Below are 19,332 nucleotides of genomic sequence, written 5' to 3' on the forward strand. Positions count from 1 at the left end.
CAGAGAGGTTTCCAGACCAGATCTCCTGGAAGACTTGACAAGGCAGTCCTCCGCGCGCGTGTGTGCGTGTGTGTGTGTGTGTGCGCGCGTGTGTGTGTGCATGCGTGTGTGCACGTGCGCGCGAGCATATGTGCTCATCTGCTGCAGCCGGAGGGCCAAGGACAAGTGCTGTAGTGCAGCTGAGTGTGGGGTGGGGTGGACCCAAAGGACAAAAATATCAAGGAAACCAGGGCAGCCAGCGCACTGTGGGTGGAAGGTGGGTGGAAGGACGGAGGAGAGAGCTGCGGAGGCAAGGGGCAAGGTCTTTTGGGGGGGAGCTTCAGGGAAATGATTACCCAGGAGAGAGAAAAAGAGAGTGAGCGCAAGAGAGAGAGAGACCAAGAAAGAAACGCGAAGCAGCCAGAAACAGAAAAGGGGAAGGTGAGGGAGGCTGGCTGGGGAAAGTAGGTTAGGAGGCTAGGGTGGGAGAAGGGAGCCCCCAGAGGCTGGGGAGAGACGGGAACCTTCACTTGGACAAGAAAGAGCTAGACTCAGGCTTGCTGCTGACAGGGAGTTTATTTGGACTGGGCTGCTGAGATCTGCTGGCTGCCTCAGCTCCAGGTCAGAGCTGCTCCGGCTCGGGCTCAGGCCCCGGCTCGGGCTCCGGCCCCAGCTCGCGCTCCAGCTCCGGCTCTGGTTCCAGCTCCGGTTCTTGCTGGAGCTCCTCTATCTTGCTCTGAGCCTGCGGAGGGTGAATCCCTTGCTCTAAGGCAGAAAATCTTCTTGGTCGCCACTGTAAGAAGAGATGGAGAGAGAGATGGAGGGTGGAAGGAGGAGAAGGATGAAGGGAAACGGATTAGGAAGGACACTGAGTCCATCTATTTTTTCTCAGCCACCCTGCCCTCCCCATCTGGTCCTGGCTTTCTCTCAACCCCCGTTCCAGCCTACCCAGGCACAAGCCGTCCCTGGAGTGAGAGGCTTATGAAGAAGGGGGGGCTCCGAGGGCAAGTTCAGGGTCCCCTTTGATCACCTTCCTGAGGAAGGGGTGTCATCAGCACTCTGAGGATGGAAGAGGAGGGGCTGTTGGGGGAGCGGGGTTGGCACGTCCCTGGCTCACCTGTCTTCTCCAAAGGTGAAAGCCAAAGGCTCCAGTCACCAAAAGGAGCAGAAAAAGGACACCAAGGATGAGAAACAGCGGGAGGTGGCCTGCTCGGAGGGCCCCTGGGGCTCTCCCAGAGCGTTGTGCACCTATGGAGAAAGTACAGGATGAGGTGTAGGGTCAGGGCTAGAAAGGACATTTTGTCACTCCCTCAGACTTTACAGATGCAAGGAGATCCAGAGAGTTTAAGGGACTTGTCCCAGGTCTTTCAGCTGATTATTGGTGGAAACAGGTCAACCCTAGGCAAGAGCCAGAGATCAGGTCCCTGTCTGGAAAGAAAAGTGCTGGGATGGGGGTGGCAGGGGCTGTTCTGGAAGGGGATAAAGATTATTGCTGTGGCATTGGGGTCCTGGCATTTTGGGGCCTCGGACCTGGGCTAGACAGTTCTGTGAAGTATACTGCTGCTCCAAGAAGCCTCTCCCCCTGGTGCAGCTGGCATTGCCAAGGCTGGGAAAGGAGCTGGGCTTCCTGGGCCTCCAGCCATGGTCCTGAGAAACTCCTCTGGGATGGGGTGTTCAGGGGGCTCCACACAAAGTGTTCTTGTCCAGATGCTGGAGTCACCTCACAAAGCAGCTTCCCCAGGGAGCCAGGTGACCCAAAGGATTTGGGAGTCACTGAAAAGAGTAGAAGGAAGAGATCTTTTGGGTTTCTGGCCCCCTTATGTGATACCACAGGTTGAACTCCAAGCCTCAATCACCATGCACTCACTTGGGTTCTGGCCAGGTGAGGTTGGGGAAGGACATCAGGGGTCATGGCCACATTCATCTTTTTCTTTTTTTTTTTTTTTTTTTTTTTTTGAGACGGAGTCTCACGCTGTTGCCCAGGCTGGAGTGCAGTGGCGCGATCTCGGCTCACTGCAAGCTCCGCCTCCCGGGTTCCCGCCATTCTCCTGCCTCAGCCTCCTGAGTAGCTGGGACTACAGGCGCCCGCCACCGCGCCCGGCTAATTTTTTGTATTTTTAGTAGAGACGGGGTTTTACTGTGGTCTCGATCTCCTGACCTTGTGATCCGCCCGCCTCGGCCTCCCAAAGTGCTGGGATTACAGGCTTGAGCCACCACGCCCGGCCTCATCTTTTTCTTTCTATTTAATTTTTTGTTAAATTTTATACAGATGGGTTTTCACCATGTTGCCCAGGCTAGTCTGGAACTTCTGGACTCAAGTGTTCTTCCTGCCTCAGCCTCTCAAAGTGCTGGGATTACAGGCGTGAGCCACCACACCCTGCCGGCCACATTTATCTTGTTCAGACAACGCTCTAGTCAGCTCCTTCCCCTGCTCAAAACATTTCCAGGCTCCCTACTGCCTTCACACTCAAACTGGCCCTGGCAGACCACACAAGAAATACTATTACAGATTCTTTTATTACTTTCTACTCAAAATGCTCAGAACCCTCAAAATCAGTCAGATGAGCTGACCCCCCGTCCACTTCACAATTTTGCAACTTCCATGACATGGCTCACATCAGTGTCTCCTGCCTTGTGGTGTCCCCTGAATGAACATCATCCCCCTTTCTGAATGTATAGAGAACAGGGAACTGGCCCATTCATCTAGAGACTGAGCATTCTCCAAGTTGTAAAGTGAGAGATGGGAGGGTGGGAGGAGACAAAGGGTCCTGAAGAGTGATTTGGTGATGCAGACACCTGAGTTTAGACCCAGAGTCTGGCACTTCCCAGGTGTTTTGAGAAAGTCTTCAGGGGTAACAGTATCTTTCTCATTGAGCTGTCTACATAAAACAGTTGACCTTCAAGAAGGCATTGGACAGAAAGAACTGGTGGGCTTTGATGACTGATGGGACGTAGGGAGGAGGCGGCCAGGTTTCGAGGTGGGTGGATACCAGTGGATTACTGACAGGCTGAGTCAGCAAGGGGATTGGTGGTAGAAAAAGATGGGATTCAGGGTGAGGCGGCTGAGAGGTGGTAGAATATCTAGTTAGAGGTATCCAGAAAGCAAGTGAAAACTCAGGATTGGCCTTCAGGAGATGTATTATCCATTAGCATGTTCATATATTCATTCAATCTCTATACATTATTAAGCACCTGCCATGGGGTGCTACTACTTAGTGACCGCAGGTGAGTGCTGCAGACATAGTAATCTGTCATGGCTAATAGTTATCAACCAGTCAACACATACTCTCTGAGTATTATTTTTTCTGTGTTTGTTTTATACCATCTTGGAAAACCCTTACTCAGTAAATATTTGCTGACCAAGGGACGGATTTATTAACTCCTCCCAAATCTAGGCCACTTCCTGCAACTTTAACCCAAGCCCTGTCTGCAAAGTAGAAAAGGGTTCTAGAAATATTTTCTACCTCTTTTGAACCATTTGGAATTTTTGTCACCTTTCCTTCTAACTTCCCAGACCCTCCCGCCAATTCAGAGCAGGGGAGTCCCATAGAGAACAGTGGAACTTTTATCTTGTGACTCAAGAGGAGATTTTCAGTTTCGATTCTTTATTATGGGGGTGAGAAAAGTGGGGGCCGAGATGGGCAGGCTCAGGAACTTGTGCCCAGTGGCCTGGCATCACCCACTGGGTGGGTTTGCTCAGTCTTTGCCCCGCCAGCCCTTCCTCCCTGTTCTTTCTCCCCTGGGAGGGGAGCTACTCCTTTCCCATGTGAGGCTGACCTGTGATGATTGCCAATGTGACAGTGGCATTGAGCTGCTGTCCCTGTAGACGGATATGGCAGATGTAGGTCCCAGCCTGGGCCTGGCTTACATCCTCTAGTCGAAGGGTAAAGTCGCCATTGTCTCCAGCCACCAGGAGGTCAGGGCCTCCCCCAGGAGGAGCCCACTTGGCAGTAAGGAAAGACTGGGTCCCCACAGCAGGAGGCAGGCGGCAGGGCAGCTCCACCCTGGAACCTGCTCCAGCGTACACTGTCAAGGGAGTTGCGGGCTCCAGACCTGAAGAGAAAAGAAAATCCAAATTTAAAGCTGGGTGCTGCAGTGGGGAGGGAGTGCCGGGGCTGCAGGGAAGGGAGGCAGAAGAGTGCAGGAGATGCCCTGGCTCGTAAGAGTGCTAAGGAGCAGAATAAGGTGATGAGCTGAGGATGCGCAGAGACCCAGCAAGTGGGCTTAGCCAGAAGGAGAGGGAAGGCTGGCAATGATGCTGGAAGGCTATGGGAGAAGCAAGAAGGGGCGATGGCAGCTGCAAGGCTGCCAGCAATATAAGGGGGTCGAACAGTGAGGCCCACAGCAATGATGTAGGCCACTGGCTGCCGAGAACCTGGTTTGGGGACCCATAGTCAGGGGAGGTGACAAGGGGGGCAGGAAGGGGTTGTGGTAAAGTGTGAAGCAGAGTGGGGGAGTTACCCAGAACAGTGAGGTTATACATGATGGAGACATTGAAGCCATCTCTGTAGGTGAGGATGCAGCCCCAGAGCCCAGAGTCCATGGGGCCGACATGGGGCAGGAAGAGGAAGCTTTCCGCTAAGTGGTGATGGGGGGACCCCTGGACAGGGACTCGGCCCTGGCCACGGCTCCGGAACCAATGCACAGAGGCTGGGCGGTCAGGGCGGCTGAAGGAGCAGTTCAAAATGACCCAGTCAGAGGTCCTGAGAGACCCTGGGGGGCTGGCAGTCACTGTGCAAGGATAAAGAAGACTTGATCAGTCCACTGGAAACAATTTCCCAACACAGCAGGACTGCCAAGCTGGAAGCTCCTGGAAACAGGAACCTGGCTTTAGACTTGTCTTCTCTCTCGAATCACCCTCTCCCCATCTCAGCTCCCAGCACCTGGAGGTGCATAAAGTGGACCCCCAAGAGTCCCCAGGGCTACTTTCCCCTGTCCCTTGCCTGGAATTTACTTGGCATCAGCCACCCTTGCCGTTCTCCTGGCCTGGATCCCTGCGAAGCCCACCCCCTGAGCCACAGATATCTGAAATGAATCACTCTAGCCCCGTGCTCTCCCCGCTCCGCCCGCCTCTGGGCACTCCCGCGTGGGTGGGAGAAGGGGAGCTCGGGGCTGACACAATCTCTCCACAGGGCCCCCCATACACGTGCTTCGGGGGGCCCCTTCCACTCCAGCAGGCCGCCCACCCCCTTCCTCTACTCTTCTGGGAGCTCTCGGACACGGCCTAGAGCGCAGCCTCTGCCCCAGCCCTTCCTGCCTCCCCGGCGGCAGGGAATGGGGACCCACCTCCCAGCCCCTCTCCGGTCGTCCCGCCCCACATACTCGAGGCCTGGCCCACGCGCAGACGAAGGCGGCAGGAGAGGGCGCGGTCCCTGAGGTGCACCGTGGCGCGGTACTCGCCGGCGTCCGCGCGCCGGGCTGGGCGCAGCCACAGCGAGAAGTCCCCGCGCTGCCGGCCGCGCTCATCCAGCTGGACGCGGGGCTGCAGGGGCAGCCTCCCGCTGCGCAGGCCTCCAGGACCCACGCTCAGCACCGTGTAGCGGCGGGGCCTGGGCCCCCAAGAGTAGGGCGCCGCCGGGCGATGGCCGGGGGCCGGGGGGTGGCCGGGGGCGGGAGCGGGCGGGCCACTTGGCGGGAAAGAGAATGGAGTTGAGAAGTTCAGGGGCAGGCAGCCACCTGTTGAGGATGAGGAAGCCCGCCCCGAGAGTTATCTTGACCACCAACCGTCCTCTCACCCCCGACCCCTCTGTTGGACTGGCAGCATCCCCTTCCGGAGAGAAGGGATGCAGGTGTGAGGGTATTGCAGAGCAAGGGCAGGAACGGTGCGGGCGAGGGCAGGGAGACTGGGTCACTGGCTTCAGAGGGAGTGGCACCTCAGGGTAGGGGACAGAGGACCGGCATGGGTGTTGGGTTGTGAGTGCTGGATTCGGGGGTCCTGTTGCCCAGGTTTGGGGTGCATACCTGTCTGGTTGATGCTGCCAAGTGACCCCTGCTCTTCGCAGAAGGCTGAGATCCTGGAGGGGGATTGTGGGGCTGCAGGGGAGCTGGGCAGGAGCCCCCTCCTGGGCCCACACCACCGAGATCTCAGCCCCTGGCTGGGGAGGCTTCACTAGGTGAGCAAAAGAGAGGCCAAGGGGAGGGGGCGTGAGCCGAGAGGCAGGGGTAGAGAATGAGCCTGGGTGCTTCCCGAGGGAGAAACAGGGTGCAGGAAGAGCTTGGGTTTCTGTCCCTTCTCTGCCCAGAGAGGCTTTGGGGGTGGAAGGACTGTCCAAAAAAGGGATTAGAAGAATCCACCACAGAGCTAAGGACCTCAGAACCTTTGTGGCCACAGAGATCCCTGCTGGTCCCCTCCTGTGGGGCCGGAGGTCAACCCTCCCGCCATCCCCGCTTTACCTGGAGCCACCCAGAGCGGCTGCAGAAACAGCAAGCCCAGGAACTGAGCCTCCCACATCTCTCCTATGGTCTGGGCAGCACTGAGCCCTCCAAAAGAAGGTCAGAAAAGGAAAGTGGGCAGTGGTAGGGGGTGGGGGGGCAAAGGAGAAGTTCTGCAGATAGGGAGGTGGAGGAAGAGGATCTAGAAGAAGGGAGACCAGGAGAGAGCCTTGGAGAGAGGGTGGGGAGGGATGACCAGAGGCCAGAATCCAGAGGAAAGCTGGGCAGATCAGGCAGCCTGAGGAGGTGGGGGGGGTGCCCCAGGGAACAGAGCAGGGCCGTGGCGGAGAGCAGACAGAGCAAAGTGGCTGTCGTGACTGGGATGCCGTTCTCCGGGCCTTCACCCCTGTGCCCGGCCTTCCCTCCACCTTCCCCACTTCCCCTCCTCCCTGCCCGCCCCCCGCACCCCAGGGCTTACGGTTTCACTTCGCAGTGGAAAGTCTGAGGGGGCTGATTCCCAGCAACAGCACCCTCCACCTCTGTGGTGGCGCTCCCCTTGTTTACTTCCTCAGTCCTGGGTCTCCCCACCTCCCCCTCCCCGCCTCTGCCCCACCTTCCAGACTGCTCCCTCTGCCAGGGACCTTCTGCGGCCACGCACCATTTCTGCCTGAAACTGCCCCCTTGCCCATCTCCAAGCTGCCTCCTCAGTCCCAATATTCACACTTCCTTCTTGGCAAGCTCTTTCCTTGTTGCTTAATCTCCTCCCTCATTCTCTCAACCTCCCAGAACTTCGTGACCCCTTTAGACCGGCCTTTCCACCCATCAGTACAATATTTCCTGGGAACATGGTGGACAGGAAGCTTTACTGCACCCTAAAACATGGTAGGTCTAAGGCGAGGCGTGCCAGCTTTGCGGGGCATGGAGAGTAACTACATTGTATTGAGGCTTCATTACGTGCTAAGCACTGTATAGGACACTTATAGTAATTCATGAAATCTAGTAATTTTCCCCATTGTACAGATGAGGAAACTGAGCTTCCAAGAAATTGTACAATTTGCCAAGGTTAGGGAGTGTGAAGATAAAAGCTGTTTGAGTGTACCTGTGTGCGGGAGAGTGTTTAATCCTGACCTTGAATGAGTTATGGGAGTCTCCTGGGACAAATGATGTGTTGATGAGTCAACACCCCTGGGCCCCACTCCAGCTGCGGCCCCCATGCACTCAGAAGCATTCTCCAATCCAGAGGTTCTGAACTGAGAGGAGAGGGCAAGGGTCATGCAGAGATGGAGAAATGCAGAAATCTCAGCAATCTCCTAACAGAGATCACACTCAGGGGAAACAGAGGCAGTGGGACTAGGGAGGGCCCAAGACTGACAAGAGTCATACAACTCCCGCTCCCCAGCCCAGCCCAGGGAGAGTGGGAGGGCAGGTGACGAAACATACAGCTGACCTGGGAACGACAAGAGGCCCAGGATTTCCCTGCTTGACTGGAAGGAGCTCTCTTCTGTGCCAGGCAAAGGGCATCTCTGATGCCCAGCAGCTCACTCCAGATCCTAGGAGGCTGAGACCCAGGACTACCAGCCCTCTCCCAGCTCAGGGGCAGGACTTCCTGTTTCTGGGCTGTTTCTCTGTGCCTGGTTCAGCACAATAGAGCTGGTAGCTTTCCACTGGGCTCAGCAGTGTCTAGGTCTTGTGTGGGTTAGCAGGGAAGTGTGTATTGCTGGGGAGGAGCATCCCTGAGAATCCAAAACAGGACGTAAGTCAGCTCTCAGAAGAGCTGGGCTCCGGGCCACCCCTGGAGGGCTGCTCTTGTCTTCTTGAGTCGTGGGTGGCAGGAGTGTGCTGCTGCTTTGGTATCAAAGGGAAGGGTCCTGGCAGAATGTGAGGTCAGCCACCCTCATCCCTTCTCTACCCTTTTGTCGCACTAACTGGACCCCCCGGGAAAGCAGGAGACAGGTTAAAAACAGAAGCGCGACCATTTCTTTATTAAATTATACAAAAAGGGAGGGGAGGGGGGCAGCTGTGGGGCTCGGCCCCAACCCCGGCCCCACCCCGGCCTGGCGCTGTCTGAGAAGAGGGGATCTGAGGGAGATCCAGGGGTCAGGCAGGATAGGGATGGGGCAGGACATGAGGCTGGGGGATGCAGAGGTTAGGTGGGAGAGGCTACCAGAGGAAGGATGGGGCTGGTAGGGGAGGGAGAAAGAGAGCAAAGAGAGAGAGGAGCAATTGGGGGCCAGCTGGGGAGCTCAGATGGAGCAGGTCAGGAGGTGGAACAATGGCAGAGTGAGGGTGGAGGGCGCAGTGTCTGGAAAGGCGGAAATGAGAAGGCTGGGGAGAAAGAAGAGGGTGGCAGCTCTGGTGCAGGGCCCAGAGCAGGGAGCCAGGTGAACAGTGGCTGGACTTGTCTGCCCCCACCCCCACCTCCAGGCCCAGAGAGGCCTCCCAACCCCAGCCTGTTGGCAGGGGCTCACGCCGATGCCCCATTTTCTGTCTTCTGCCGCTTGGGATCAGCTTCATCCTGTGGAGAGGGAGAGAATGGGGGAGTTGTAAAATGGGAGGGGAGACCTCCCCCTGTCCCGGTCCTGTTCCAGCCCCCACCCCTGCTGCACAGGTATCTGGGTCCAAATCCAAAGGGCGCCCAGCCCGGCTGCATCCCTGACAGCCCCTCAGGCCCAGCAACCCAGCCCAAACCTCCTCTTCGGCAGCTCTCTTCAGCGCGGGCCCTTCGTCATCCTCTTCTTCTTCTTCCTCATCTGAGGAGCCAGAAATGGGTCATTGGGGAAGGGCAGGAAGCTCCGGCACAGACCCCCTGTGGTCGCCCTTAGCCCTGCTTCAGGTCTTCAAACCCACCCTGACTCTGCTCATTGGAGCCCAGACTTTGCCAGCCCAGCCTCCCCTGCCCCTCCCCACCTTCTTCTTCCCCTTCATCTTCCTCCTCTCCATCCTCAGCAGTTTCTTCTTCTTCCTCCTCAGCCCCGTTCTCCTCCTCCTGTGGGGACCAGGAGAGGGAGTAGCCTCAGGCTGGCTGCATGCCCTGCCCACCATTACCACCAATGGGAGGGGAGACTGGGTGAGAAAAGGACTTGGGAGGGGCCTCAGGGTGGGGCAGCAAGGATGAGAGGGCTCAGTGCAAGGGCAGGACCCAGCACCCTCAGAAGGAAAGTGGAGGAAGGATGAGATGATTGGAAGATGGTAGGGTAGATGTGGTCCTCTCCCTGACCCCTCCACACCTCCACCACTTCTTTCTTTCGCTCTTTCCGGCTTGCCTTCTCCTCCACCTTCTCCTTCTTCTCCTTCAGGTCCTGCAAGGGAGAAAGAGGTCACCTTTCTCACCATAAATGGCTTGCAGCCCCTAAGTCCCTGCAGCCCCCGTCCTCCCTCTGTAGTGAACTTAGAGGAGTATGAACTGAAAAGGTGGCCATAACTTAGAGACAGAATAGGGGCCCCGGGGTCCTTACATTAGGGCCATGAAGGGGTTGAGACCAAACACCTCCTTCCCCAAGACCCAAGGTGGGGTGGGAAAGGGATGAAGAAGCAGGAGCTGGCAACCAGGGTAACGATCCCCACCCCCATCAAGTTCTCCCAAACCTCACTGGCTGAAGAGTTCAGCTCAGCAAAGCAAATCCTCTCCATCTGCTTGCAGCCTCAGTGCCCCACCCCCTCCTGTGTCCCTCCGCCTCCCTGGCCTGCCCCCCACTGCCCGCCCAGCTCTGCCTTTTGTCTACCTCTGGGGCCTTTTCCTGAGGACTCTCTCTCCTGGGCATCCCTCCCAGCTTCCCCTTCAGCTTCTAAGGTCTTTGTTTCTCTCCGTCTGTGTCTCCCTAATCCTCAGGCCCCTACTTGGCCAAACACTACCAGAGATAGGGAGAGCACCTTAGCACATTCCCAGCACCCCTCCCACTTTCTGCCCTCCCCACCCCAAAACAGTTCAAGTAGTTTCCTTCTTCCTGCCTCCCATGATGTATGCATGGGTGTAGTGGAAGAGTGGAAGTAGCATTTCCAGTGGAAATGTAGGTGAAGTAGGAGAGAAAACAAGGAGGGGAAGAGTAGCAGGCATGGGAGACAAGGAGAGAGCAACAAACAAGGTCTGTGACTGGGGTGGGATAGGAATGGAGAAGAGGGAGGCACCTGTCTAGCAGACCCTCCCACCGGCCAGCCCCTCTCCTTCACCCCAAGATCCTAGCAGGCATAGGATGACATCCTGTGCTGATATGGCAGCGGGAGATGCCCATGTGAGTCCCTTCTGGACACTACACTAGCCTCCCAATTCAGATTCCAGTCCTCTCCCCACCCACTCCTTGGCAGGCACAGTGTAACACGGTAGGTGTCCTTGTGTGATCTGATCTGGTGTTGGTGTGCCATGCTGTGTATCTGATTCCATGTGAATGGAAGTCTCCTGTGTGAGATCACCCTGGGAGGGGGGTCTTTTCTGGAACAGGATAGGGGATAGGAGAGGAGCCCGGTGCAGAACGCCTGACCTGAGGGGCACTCAATTCCCTTCTCCCTTTAAGGGTAGCTGAGAACTCTTCACCCTCACTCCAGCGAGGCTGCCCTTCCACCCCACCGTGAGGTCTTCATTTCTGTGCCACAAGGTCAGTATGGCATTTCCACTACCTAGTGGGCTCTTCCCTACATCCTGGGCCAGGAGAGCAAGGAGCTGGTCAGCTTCTCTCTGGGAGCCCCAGCACCAGAAGTCTGTAGGGCCCTGGCCTGACTTTCCCATCTGGGCTGATGGAGGGAGGGAGTGAGAATACCAGAGACCAAAGTTCAAGAGGCCGGGCCCTCTCCTCCCCTGTTCTGTCCTTCTGGTCACTGTCCTTCCATGATCCCTTTTCCAGGAGAATATGTGACCTGGGCCCTAGGTCTTCTGCTAAGCGGCCCTCTGGCCTCATTTACTCAAGACAGGCACACACACCTACACCGGCCGACAGCGATGCACAGAGAGGGGCACCCACGCGATGGGAGACACATGGCCCAGCGCTGGGCCATTCTGGTACACACTCTTGAGACAGCACGGGAGCAAAGCGGAGCCACTTAACACTCACAAAGCGACAACATGGCTCCAGAAAATCTACGTCTCCACATGCACACATGTAACTGACACGGGCAGTCCCACACACTCGCTGGATTTCAGACATACAAAGACACCTACTCAGTGAAGTCACATGCCACTGCACAGCCCGCCGGAGGGCCACACGGGCGCACCTTGGCAGATCGCACACAGCCCCTCTCCCACCGCCGTTAATCCCATTGGCTCCCCCCGTTTCACTTCGCTGGCCTCCGGGAGACCAGTGTGACGGCCCCTCAGCAACCACCGCGCCCCAACCCGCCCCGCCACACACATACACACACAAGATAGGGCTCCCAGCCCCCAAACCCCGGCCGCGTTAATTTCCCAAAGCGACACTCCGAAGGTTCCCTGGGGAAATTAGAGAAGGCTGGAAGAGAAGCAAGGGCGAACGGATGGGGCAGGGGAAGGGAGCTGATGAGGGCGAGGACAGCTCGACGCAATGCCATGCAATGCCCAGCCTCGGCTTTTTCGAAGGCTATTCCTGCCCCGCTTCTAATTTTTAGGAATTCGAGATTCTTCCAGTGTGTATGTGGGAAAGGGACGATGAAGAAAAAATAAAGCTGAAAGCCAGCTGAGGGGAGGGAACGAGAAAACAGAGGCAGCCGCCGTCCGGGGAGAGAAGCGAGCGACGGTCGGGCCGCGGGGAGGGGCCGGGAGGAGTAGCCTCCAGGGAGAGTCCTGTTTACACTTGAGGATCTCAAACCGCTTAGCGAGGAAAGGTGAGGTCGGGTTGCAAGGAGAGACGCGGCAGCGGGGCGCAGGGAGGGGGCGCGGCAAAGTGAGACTCGGGGCGTTGGGACGGAAAGCCGGACGGGATCCGGTCAGCGAGGTGGGGCCGAAGAGGGGTGGGGACCGCTGCGGGGGCCGGCGCGACCGGAGCGGCGAGGCCGGGCGCCGTGGTGCGCGCAGGGCAGCTAGAGGGCGCTGGCGCTAGCCGCGCGGAGCCGGGAAGGCAGCTCCGGGCCGGGGAGCGGTGGGAGGGCGCAGTGGGGTCCGCCAGGACCCGGGCGCGAGGGCCGCGCGGGGCCGTCGGGGGCGACCCGGGGCGGAGGACCGCGCCGGGCCCCAGGGCCACGCGAAGTCCGGGCCGCCGCTGCCCCCGCCCGTACCTTGGCGCTCAACTCGGCCGCTGCCTCCACGCTTTTCTCCGACATGGTGCCGGGGCCGGGGCCGGGGCTGGCGGGGAGCCGGGGTCCCGGAGCCGAGACGGAGGGGCCCTGGACGGCGGAGGGTGGCCGCGGCCGGAACCTGGCGCGGTGGCGGCGGCGGCGGCGACAGCGGCAGCGGCGGCCGCTCGGCAAGCTGGGTCTCTGGAAGAGGCGGCAGAGGCGCGCGGGGTGGGGCGGGGGTGGGTCTGGAGCGGAGACCCGCAGGGCTGCGGCCGTCCGGAGGGCGGGCGGAAGGGCGGTGCAGGCGGTGGCCGGCGCGCTCGGCCGCGGTCGCTCGGTCCCGGGCTTGCCACCCCCGCACCAGCAGAGCTGCCGCCGACCAGCCGCTGCCGCCCCCGGGAAGGGAACCCGCTTATAAGGCGGCGCTGCCCGACGGGAGGGGCTTCCCAGGGGTGGGGCAGGCGGGAGCGGGGAGGAGAGGAGAGGGGAGGGGGATGAAAGAGGAGGTTGGAGAGGTGGGGATAGGAGGATGAAAGCGAGGGGAGGGAGAGCTAGAGAGTCGGGAGGGAGGACGAGACCAGGAGGGGGAAATGGAGAGACTGACGGCCGCGGAGAAAGAGTGGGGCGAGGAGGTGGGAAGGGGTGGGGTTCCTGCGGGGAGGCACCTTTCCAAATCCCAACCTACTGCCTGCGAATGTGGAGTCTGGCTTTTGGGGGCGGACTGGAGAGGTGGCCAGAATCCTACTGACCCCAAAAAAAGCCCTGGGATTTTGTCAAAGGGTGGGGTGAGGGGAGCAGATGGGAAGATAGGGCAGGTATTTGAGAAACCAAAAGCTTAAAGAAGAGGAATAGGGTTCGGGCGCTCCTTCCACACCACGCCGGATTTCCCCCTCTCATCCTCCATCCACATTCTCTGGATGGCCTTGAGGGATGGGAGGGCAGAAAGGGCGGCCCAGCCTTCCCTCCCGCCAGATTGACACTTGTGACCCTTGCCGGGTGCCTGCCTTCCTGTCCCCGTGCTGTGAGCTGGAGGGAGTCAGGCCCCTGGTCTCCTTTGCTTCCAGCTCTCCTCCATCTTCTACCTCTCTTATTCGCCTGTCACCTCACTTTTATTCGCCTGGTCCTTCTATTTCTCTTCATCTGTCCTCAGTCATCTGTACCCAGACCCCTCCCTCACAACCAATTATAACTCGAATCGCTCCCATTCTTCTCTCACCTCTTCTCCACTCCTTACTGACCCTCTTCTGCCCTTACACCTCTGGTCTCTTTCCCTACCTTTCCCAGACAACCCTGCTCTTGTCTTATCTGAGTCAGGCACCTGGCCCTCTATTCTTGGCTGGCTTTCCTCAACTCCTCTTTCTGTCCTCATTTTTTACATTTGCCGTCCGTTAGCTTTTCTCATTCCTCTGCTGCCATCTTCCCTAGTCTTTCTGGGTTATATTTGCCTCCTTTGCAAATATAATACAGGTCCAGGTCTGGAGTTCCAGCCCCACCCTATTCCAGACATCCTCAGCTCCTCGCCCTCAATCTCGGTATCTTTGAGTCATTTTGAAAAGCTTGGGATTTCAGAAGGAAACAGGGGCTGGGTTGTGTATTAAAGGTCAGGAAGGTGGACGGGGTGGAAGGCTGGGGTTTGGAAAAAGTCCTTTGGTGTGCGTGCACTCCTATATTTGTCTGTCATTATCATTATTCCTCATCTTATTTTCATTTTCTTAATAAAAAACCATTTTGATGATCATTATCATTATTTTGTGTTGGAGTGCTTAAATACACCATCTTTTGGTCCCTTGATGTACACGCCTCCCAGGTTCTCTTTCTGACTTTTCTATCAATATTTCATTCTCAGTCTCCTCAAAAATCTTGGGGCCCCACCCAGGATTTTTCCTTGCCGGACTCTATCTTTTCTGAGATCTTTCCATGTCCCTCTCTCAATCTGTTTCTCTGACTCACTGGCTGATGTCTTCAGCCGTCTCTCACCATCTCCATCTCTGTACTCCTCTTGCTTCATTTATCTCCCTCTCCTCGATCCTTTGCTACTCCCCCCCCCAACCAACCCAGTCTCCCAGTCTCGCTCCCTCCCCATCAGGCTCTTTCCTCTCCCTCCCGCCTTCCTTTCCTCTTCCCTCCACTCCACCTCCCAGCCCCGCCTGCTGTCTCGGACACCCTGCTGGGCTCTTACCCTGTTGCCCTGGTAACCGCCCCCCACTCCGGTCACCTCCACTCCCCTCCCCCCTCCAATCACCGCCACCAACAACCTCCATCCACCTTCCTCCTATTTTTCCTGATAGCCAATAGAAACCCTGTTGCCAGGTGGAATGCTCATTTGAATCAGCCAATCCAGAAGCCTAACTGCTTGCCCTGCCTTATATGGGGATGTGAGATGGGCCACTCCCCCAACTCCAGCCCCACAGGGGACCAGCCCCTCCAGTGTCCCTTCTCCCCGCCCTAAAGAGAGGCTGGGACACTCCCTCTCACCCTTCCATAAGGGGCCTGGCCTCCCACTTCTCTAACTGGGACCACCAGGGTTAGCGTGGGCTGTGGGCCGGACTGTGGGCTGGGCCTCAGGGCTGGGGGTGGGAATGAGGTGTGATTAGGGAAGGGGAGGCGGAGGGAGCCGGGAATTTTGCCCAGGGAGGGGTGTCTGGGAGCAGAGGCAGCTGCAGTGGAAAATTCCAGAGAGATGGAGAGGCAGAGAATGGGAATCCTGCCCCAAAGCCCAAGGGAGTGCCTTGAGAATCTAAGAGCTTGGACACTAGGGTCCGAGGGACCCCAGGGAAAAGGTCTAGAAAGCTGGAGGCCTGGATCGAATTCCTTTCCTGCGTGGATGAAGCATCCTTTAGCCTTCTCTCTCTGGTTGGACAACAAGCCAGTCTTCTGAAGTCTTGGCTTCATGAGAAAGAAGCTGGAAGTGAGACTTGGGATGAATGTGGAGTGAGTGGGATCTGAAAGCCACCCGACAGTCCTAGGGGTTAGCCTCAAGCCTCTGGGGCCAACGGTGTTAAATGCCTGTGTTTGCTTTTCTCCATGGAACTATTTCTGAGGCTTTGTGGAGGCTTGCCTATTCCTAGAATTACCTTACTCTACAGTCCAATTGAGAATTTCTCCCACTAGTTGAATGGGGGAAACATGTGCTTCTTACACATTTTCTGAAAGTGGGAAAAAAGTGACCAGGTGAGAACAACGAAGGTCTGAGCCCCCCGGAAACGATGACTTCTGGCCTGACATCCTAGAAATTTACCTTGATACCATGTGTGGGAAGTGTTCAATTCTAGTTATTTCCATCTCATTCTTGGTGAATTCTTCCCCCTCTCCAGCTTCCTGGATTTTTTTCAGTGTGCCTATTTCTCCTATTGGTTAAGGGGTAAGGAAGGCCTAGTTATCATTCAAGGCCTTGGAAGACAGACTTGAAAGTTGGGGGAGTTATCTTCACTCCTTGTTTTACTTTATCCCCCTTCCATTCCCAGTGACCTCATTTTCTATCCCCCATTTCCCCCATTTTCCTTTGCTTTTTTTTTTTTTTTTCCAATCTAAAACTTTTCAAAATGAAAGTCAGTGGAGAGTTGAAAGGAGATGGAGTCCTAGAGGAAGACCTAAATTAGCCTAACTTCGATCATGTTTTTTTATTGTTTTTGTTTTGAGACAGAATCTCACTCTGTCAAACAGGCCGGAGTGCAGTGGCACAATCTCCACTCACTACAACCTCTGCCTCCTGGGTTCAAGCAATTCTCATGCCTCAGCCTCCCAAGCAGCTGGGATTACAATCGTGCACCACCACACCTGGATAATTTTGTATTTTTAGTAGAGATGGAGTTTCACTATGTTGGCCAAGCTGGTCTCCTGACCTCAGGTGATCTGCCCACCTCGGCCTCCCAAAGTGCTGGGAGTTCAGGCATGAGTCATCACACCCGGCCGGATCATGTTTGAGTGTGTTACCTCCACGAGTGTTAAGAATAAGGAGAGATCATCTTCCAAGCAACACTAAGGCATATCCATCATGCGTCCCATCTCCGTGGGTACTCCCTTTCTGGAATGCCTCCCTGATTCCTCCTGACTTTGCAGACCCTTATCCATTTTTTCCATATGTTGTTCTCAACACCAAATCACCTTCCTTGGTCTTCCACCCATACTGATGTCTCCTGTGGCATAGTATCTAGCACCACACCAGGCACAAACAAGAAAGCTCAAGAAACCACATATTTCCGAGCCCAGAAGCACCATTTTGGACTCAATCTGACAGCTCTCTCAGCCTTCTTCAAGGAGGCTGGGAAAACACAACATGCTGCCGGGATACTGGCTTCCCTCTGTCTGACTTGAGATCTTCCCAGTAACTACTGATGTCCTGGTTGGAAATCTCTTTTATGTTTTGAACATCACAACCAAAGTTTCTGTGGCTTTCCTACTTTTCTCCATGAACTTTCTCCCCAGTAAAAAAAGAATGAGTTTCACCTTTGTACCTCTCCTTCAGATTATTATATTTATTTATTTATTTATTTATTTATTTATTTATTTATTTATTTTTTGAGACAGGGTCTCACTCTTTCACCTGGACTGAGCACAGTGGCAGGATCTCAGCTTGCTGCAACCTCTGCCTCCAGAGGCTCAAGTGATCCTCCCACCTCAGCCTCAGCAGCTAGGACTAGAGGCGCCCCACCACACCTGGCTAATTTTTTTTATTTTTCGTAGAGATGGGTGTTCACCATGTTGCTCAGACTGGTCTCGAACTCCTGGGCTCAAGCGATCCACCCACCTCAGCTTCCATTACAGGCGTGAGCCACCAAGTGGGCCCTTCTTCAGAATCTTTACTGGCTTTTCTTATTCCCCCTGCCCTCCTTCGTGACTGTCTTTGCCTTTTTTTTTTTTTCTTTTTTTGAGACAGAATCTTGCTCTGTCCCCCAGGCTGGAGTGCAGTGACGCGATCTCGGCTCACTGTAACCTCTGCCTCCCAGGTTCAAGTGATCCTCCTGCGTCAGCCTCCCAAGTAGCTGGGATTACAGACGCCTGCTACGGCGCCCAGCTAATTTTTGTATTTTTAGTCGATACTGGGTTTCACCATCTTGGCCAGTCTAGTCTAAAATTCCTGACTTCATGATTCACCTGCATTGGCCTCCCAAAGTGCTGGGATTACGGGTGTAAGCTACTACACTCGGCCTCACCTTTGCTTTTATACCTAGAATAGTTTGCTATTGCCTGACCCTCCCTGTCCTGCCTTCAATTTTTCCCCCACATTCACTCTTCAACATGTCTTCATGGGCGTTCAACAAAGTCCAGAAGGAAGGCAACATTTATGGGTGCTTTCCAGCTCTGTCCAACAAAACTTTCTGTGATGATGGAAATGTTCTTTATCTGCACTTTCCAATACAGTAGCCAATAGTCCTGTGTGGTTACTGAACACTTGAAAATGTGGCTAGTGCAACTGAGGAACTGAATTTTTTTTTTAAGTTTTTTTGTTTTGTTTTGTTGTTGTTTTTTTGTTTTTGTTTTTGTAGAGATGGAGTCTTGCTCTGTCACCCAGGCTGGAGGGCTGGAGTGCAGTGGCATGATTTCTGCTCACTGCAACCTCTGCCTCCCAAGTTCAAGCAATTCTCCTGCCTCAGCCTCCTGAGTAGCTGGGACTGCAGGCACATGCCGCTATGCCCTGCTAATTTCTTTTGTATTTTAGTAGAGACGAGGTTTCACCATGTTGCGCAGGCTGGTCTCTTAACTCCTGAGCTCAGGCAATCCGCCCACCTTGGCCTCCCAAAGTGCTGCGATTACAGGCATGAGCCACCGCACCTGGCCTTTTAATTACATTTATGTATTTATTTATTTTTTGAGACAGAGTCTCGCCCTATTGGCAGGGTGGAGTGCAGTGGCGCGATCTCGGCTCATTGCAACCTCCGCCTCCTGGATTCAAGCAATTCTTCTGCCTCAGCCTCCTGAGTAGCTGGGACTACAGGTGCACACCACCGTGCCCGGCTAATTTTTGTATTTTTAGTAGAGATGGGGTTTCACCATGTTGGCCAGGATGGTCTTGATTTCTTGACCTCCTGATCCCCCCACCTCAGCCTCCCAAAGTGCTGGGATTACAGGCGTGAGCCACTGCGCCCGGCCATTAATTAAATTTAAATAGTTAAATAGCCACATGTGGCTAGTGGGTGGCTATTTTCCCATATAGGACAGCACCACTTTAGACCTTGGCCCTAAACTGCCTCTTTTCCTTTTTTTTTTTTTTTTTTTTTTTGAGACAGAGTCTTGCTCTGTCACCCAGGCTGGAGTGCTGTCACGCTATCTCCACTTGCTGCAAGCTCCGCCTCCCGGGTTCACACCATTCTCCTGCCTCAGCCTCCCAAGTAACTGGGACTACAGGCGCCCACCACCACACTCGGCTAATTTTTTATATTTTTTTAGTAGAGACGGTTTCACCATGTTTGCCAGGATGGTCTCCATCTCCTGACCTCATGATCCGCCCACCTTGGCCTCCCAAAGTGCTGGAATTACAGGCGTGAGCCACCGTGCTTGGCCTAAACTGCCTCTTTTTCCACCTTTTCAACCTCCATCACCAGTAATCCTTAAGTAGAAAGTCAGGGAGCAACTCTGGCTGCTGTGTTTCAGGTAATCAGGGCCACTGTTGACATATACTTTACCATAGGTGTGTGTTTGTTCAGAGTGTTCACATTTTCACAGATTAAACAGACTGTGGCAGATCCAGGGGATCAGTAAAAATGAAAAGGCAAGGGAAAATGGGACCAGGAGTAACAGCTAAAGACTTGTTTTGCCCAGAAGACTGAGGAAGGGAGGACTTAATGACCAGGAGGAGATGATGAC

General features: G+C 55.5%; 2 protein-coding genes across 6 annotated transcripts; both read right to left on the bottom strand.

The window, feature by feature from the left end:
* Positions 1-524: 524 nt before the first annotated feature.
* On the bottom strand, positions 525-6,785 carry LOC105484201 (lymphocyte activating 3). 4 transcript variants are annotated; one of them, XM_071072296.1, is made up of 8 exons: positions 6,373-6,784; positions 5,941-6,088; positions 5,266-5,606; positions 4,441-4,710; positions 3,757-4,032; positions 1,510-1,752; positions 1,097-1,227; positions 526-772 (listed from the first exon to the last, which is right to left on the bottom strand). In XM_071072296.1, the coding sequence occupies exons 1-8, from the start codon at positions 6,428-6,430 to the stop codon at positions 602-604; spliced, it is 1,638 nt and encodes a 545-aa protein (XP_070928397.1). In that variant the 5' UTR covers positions 6,431-6,784; the 3' UTR covers positions 526-601. The 4 variants fall into 4 exon arrangements, with proteins under 4 accessions (XP_070928398.1, XP_070928397.1, XP_011743927.2 ...); XM_011745624.2 differs by having other exon boundaries at positions 527-772; positions 5,302-5,606; XM_071072297.1 differs by lacking the exon at positions 1,510-1,752 and having other exon boundaries at positions 525-772; positions 6,373-6,785.
* Positions 6,786-8,305: 1,520 nt separating this feature from the next.
* Positions 8,306-13,106, bottom strand: LOC105484202 (parathymosin). 2 transcript variants are annotated; one of them, XM_011745626.2, is made up of 5 exons: positions 12,529-13,106; positions 9,579-9,650; positions 9,259-9,337; positions 9,040-9,101; positions 8,306-8,866 (listed from the first exon to the last, which is right to left on the bottom strand). In XM_011745626.2, the coding sequence occupies exons 1-5, from the start codon at positions 12,571-12,573 to the stop codon at positions 8,816-8,818; spliced, it is 309 nt and encodes a 102-aa protein (XP_011743928.1). In that variant the 5' UTR covers positions 12,574-13,106; the 3' UTR covers positions 8,306-8,815. The 2 variants fall into 2 exon arrangements, with proteins under 2 accessions (XP_011743928.1, XP_011743929.1); XM_011745627.3 differs by lacking the exon at positions 12,529-13,106 and adding an exon at positions 10,074-10,228.
* Positions 13,107-19,332: the final 6,226 nt, after the last annotated feature.

This window comes from Macaca nemestrina, chromosome 10 (genome assembly GCF_043159975.1).
Source record: "Macaca nemestrina isolate mMacNem1 chromosome 10, mMacNem.hap1, whole genome shotgun sequence".
NCBI lineage: Eukaryota > Metazoa > Chordata > Mammalia > Primates > Cercopithecidae > Macaca > Macaca nemestrina.

Excerpts from the sequence above, each read along its gene's own strand:
- LOC105484201 (XM_071072296.1), bottom strand. The coding sequence starts at position 6,430 with ATGTGGGAGGCTCAGTTCCTGGGCTTGCTGTTTCTGCAGCCGCTCTGG. Across the intron at positions 5,607-5,940 it reads TGGCAGCATCAACCAGACAG|TGGCCCGCCCGCTCCCGCCC; the intron begins GTATGCACCCCA and ends TTTCCCGCCAAG. Across the intron at positions 4,033-4,440 it reads GTATAACCTCACTGTTCTGG|GTCTGGAGCCCGCAACTCCC; the intron begins GTAACTCCCCCA and ends TTTTCTCTTCAG.
- LOC105484202 (XM_011745626.2), bottom strand. The coding sequence starts at position 12,573 with ATGTCGGAGAAAAGCGTGGAGGCAGCGGCCGAGTTGAGCGCCAAG. Across the intron at positions 9,651-12,528 it reads CGGCCGAGTTGAGCGCCAAG|GACCTGAAGGAGAAGAAGGA; the intron begins GTACGGGCGGGG and ends TCTCCCTTGCAG. Across the intron at positions 9,338-9,578 it reads GAAAGAAAGAAGTGGTGGAG|GAGGAGGAGAACGGGGCTGA; the intron begins GTGTGGAGGGGT and ends TGGTCCCCACAG.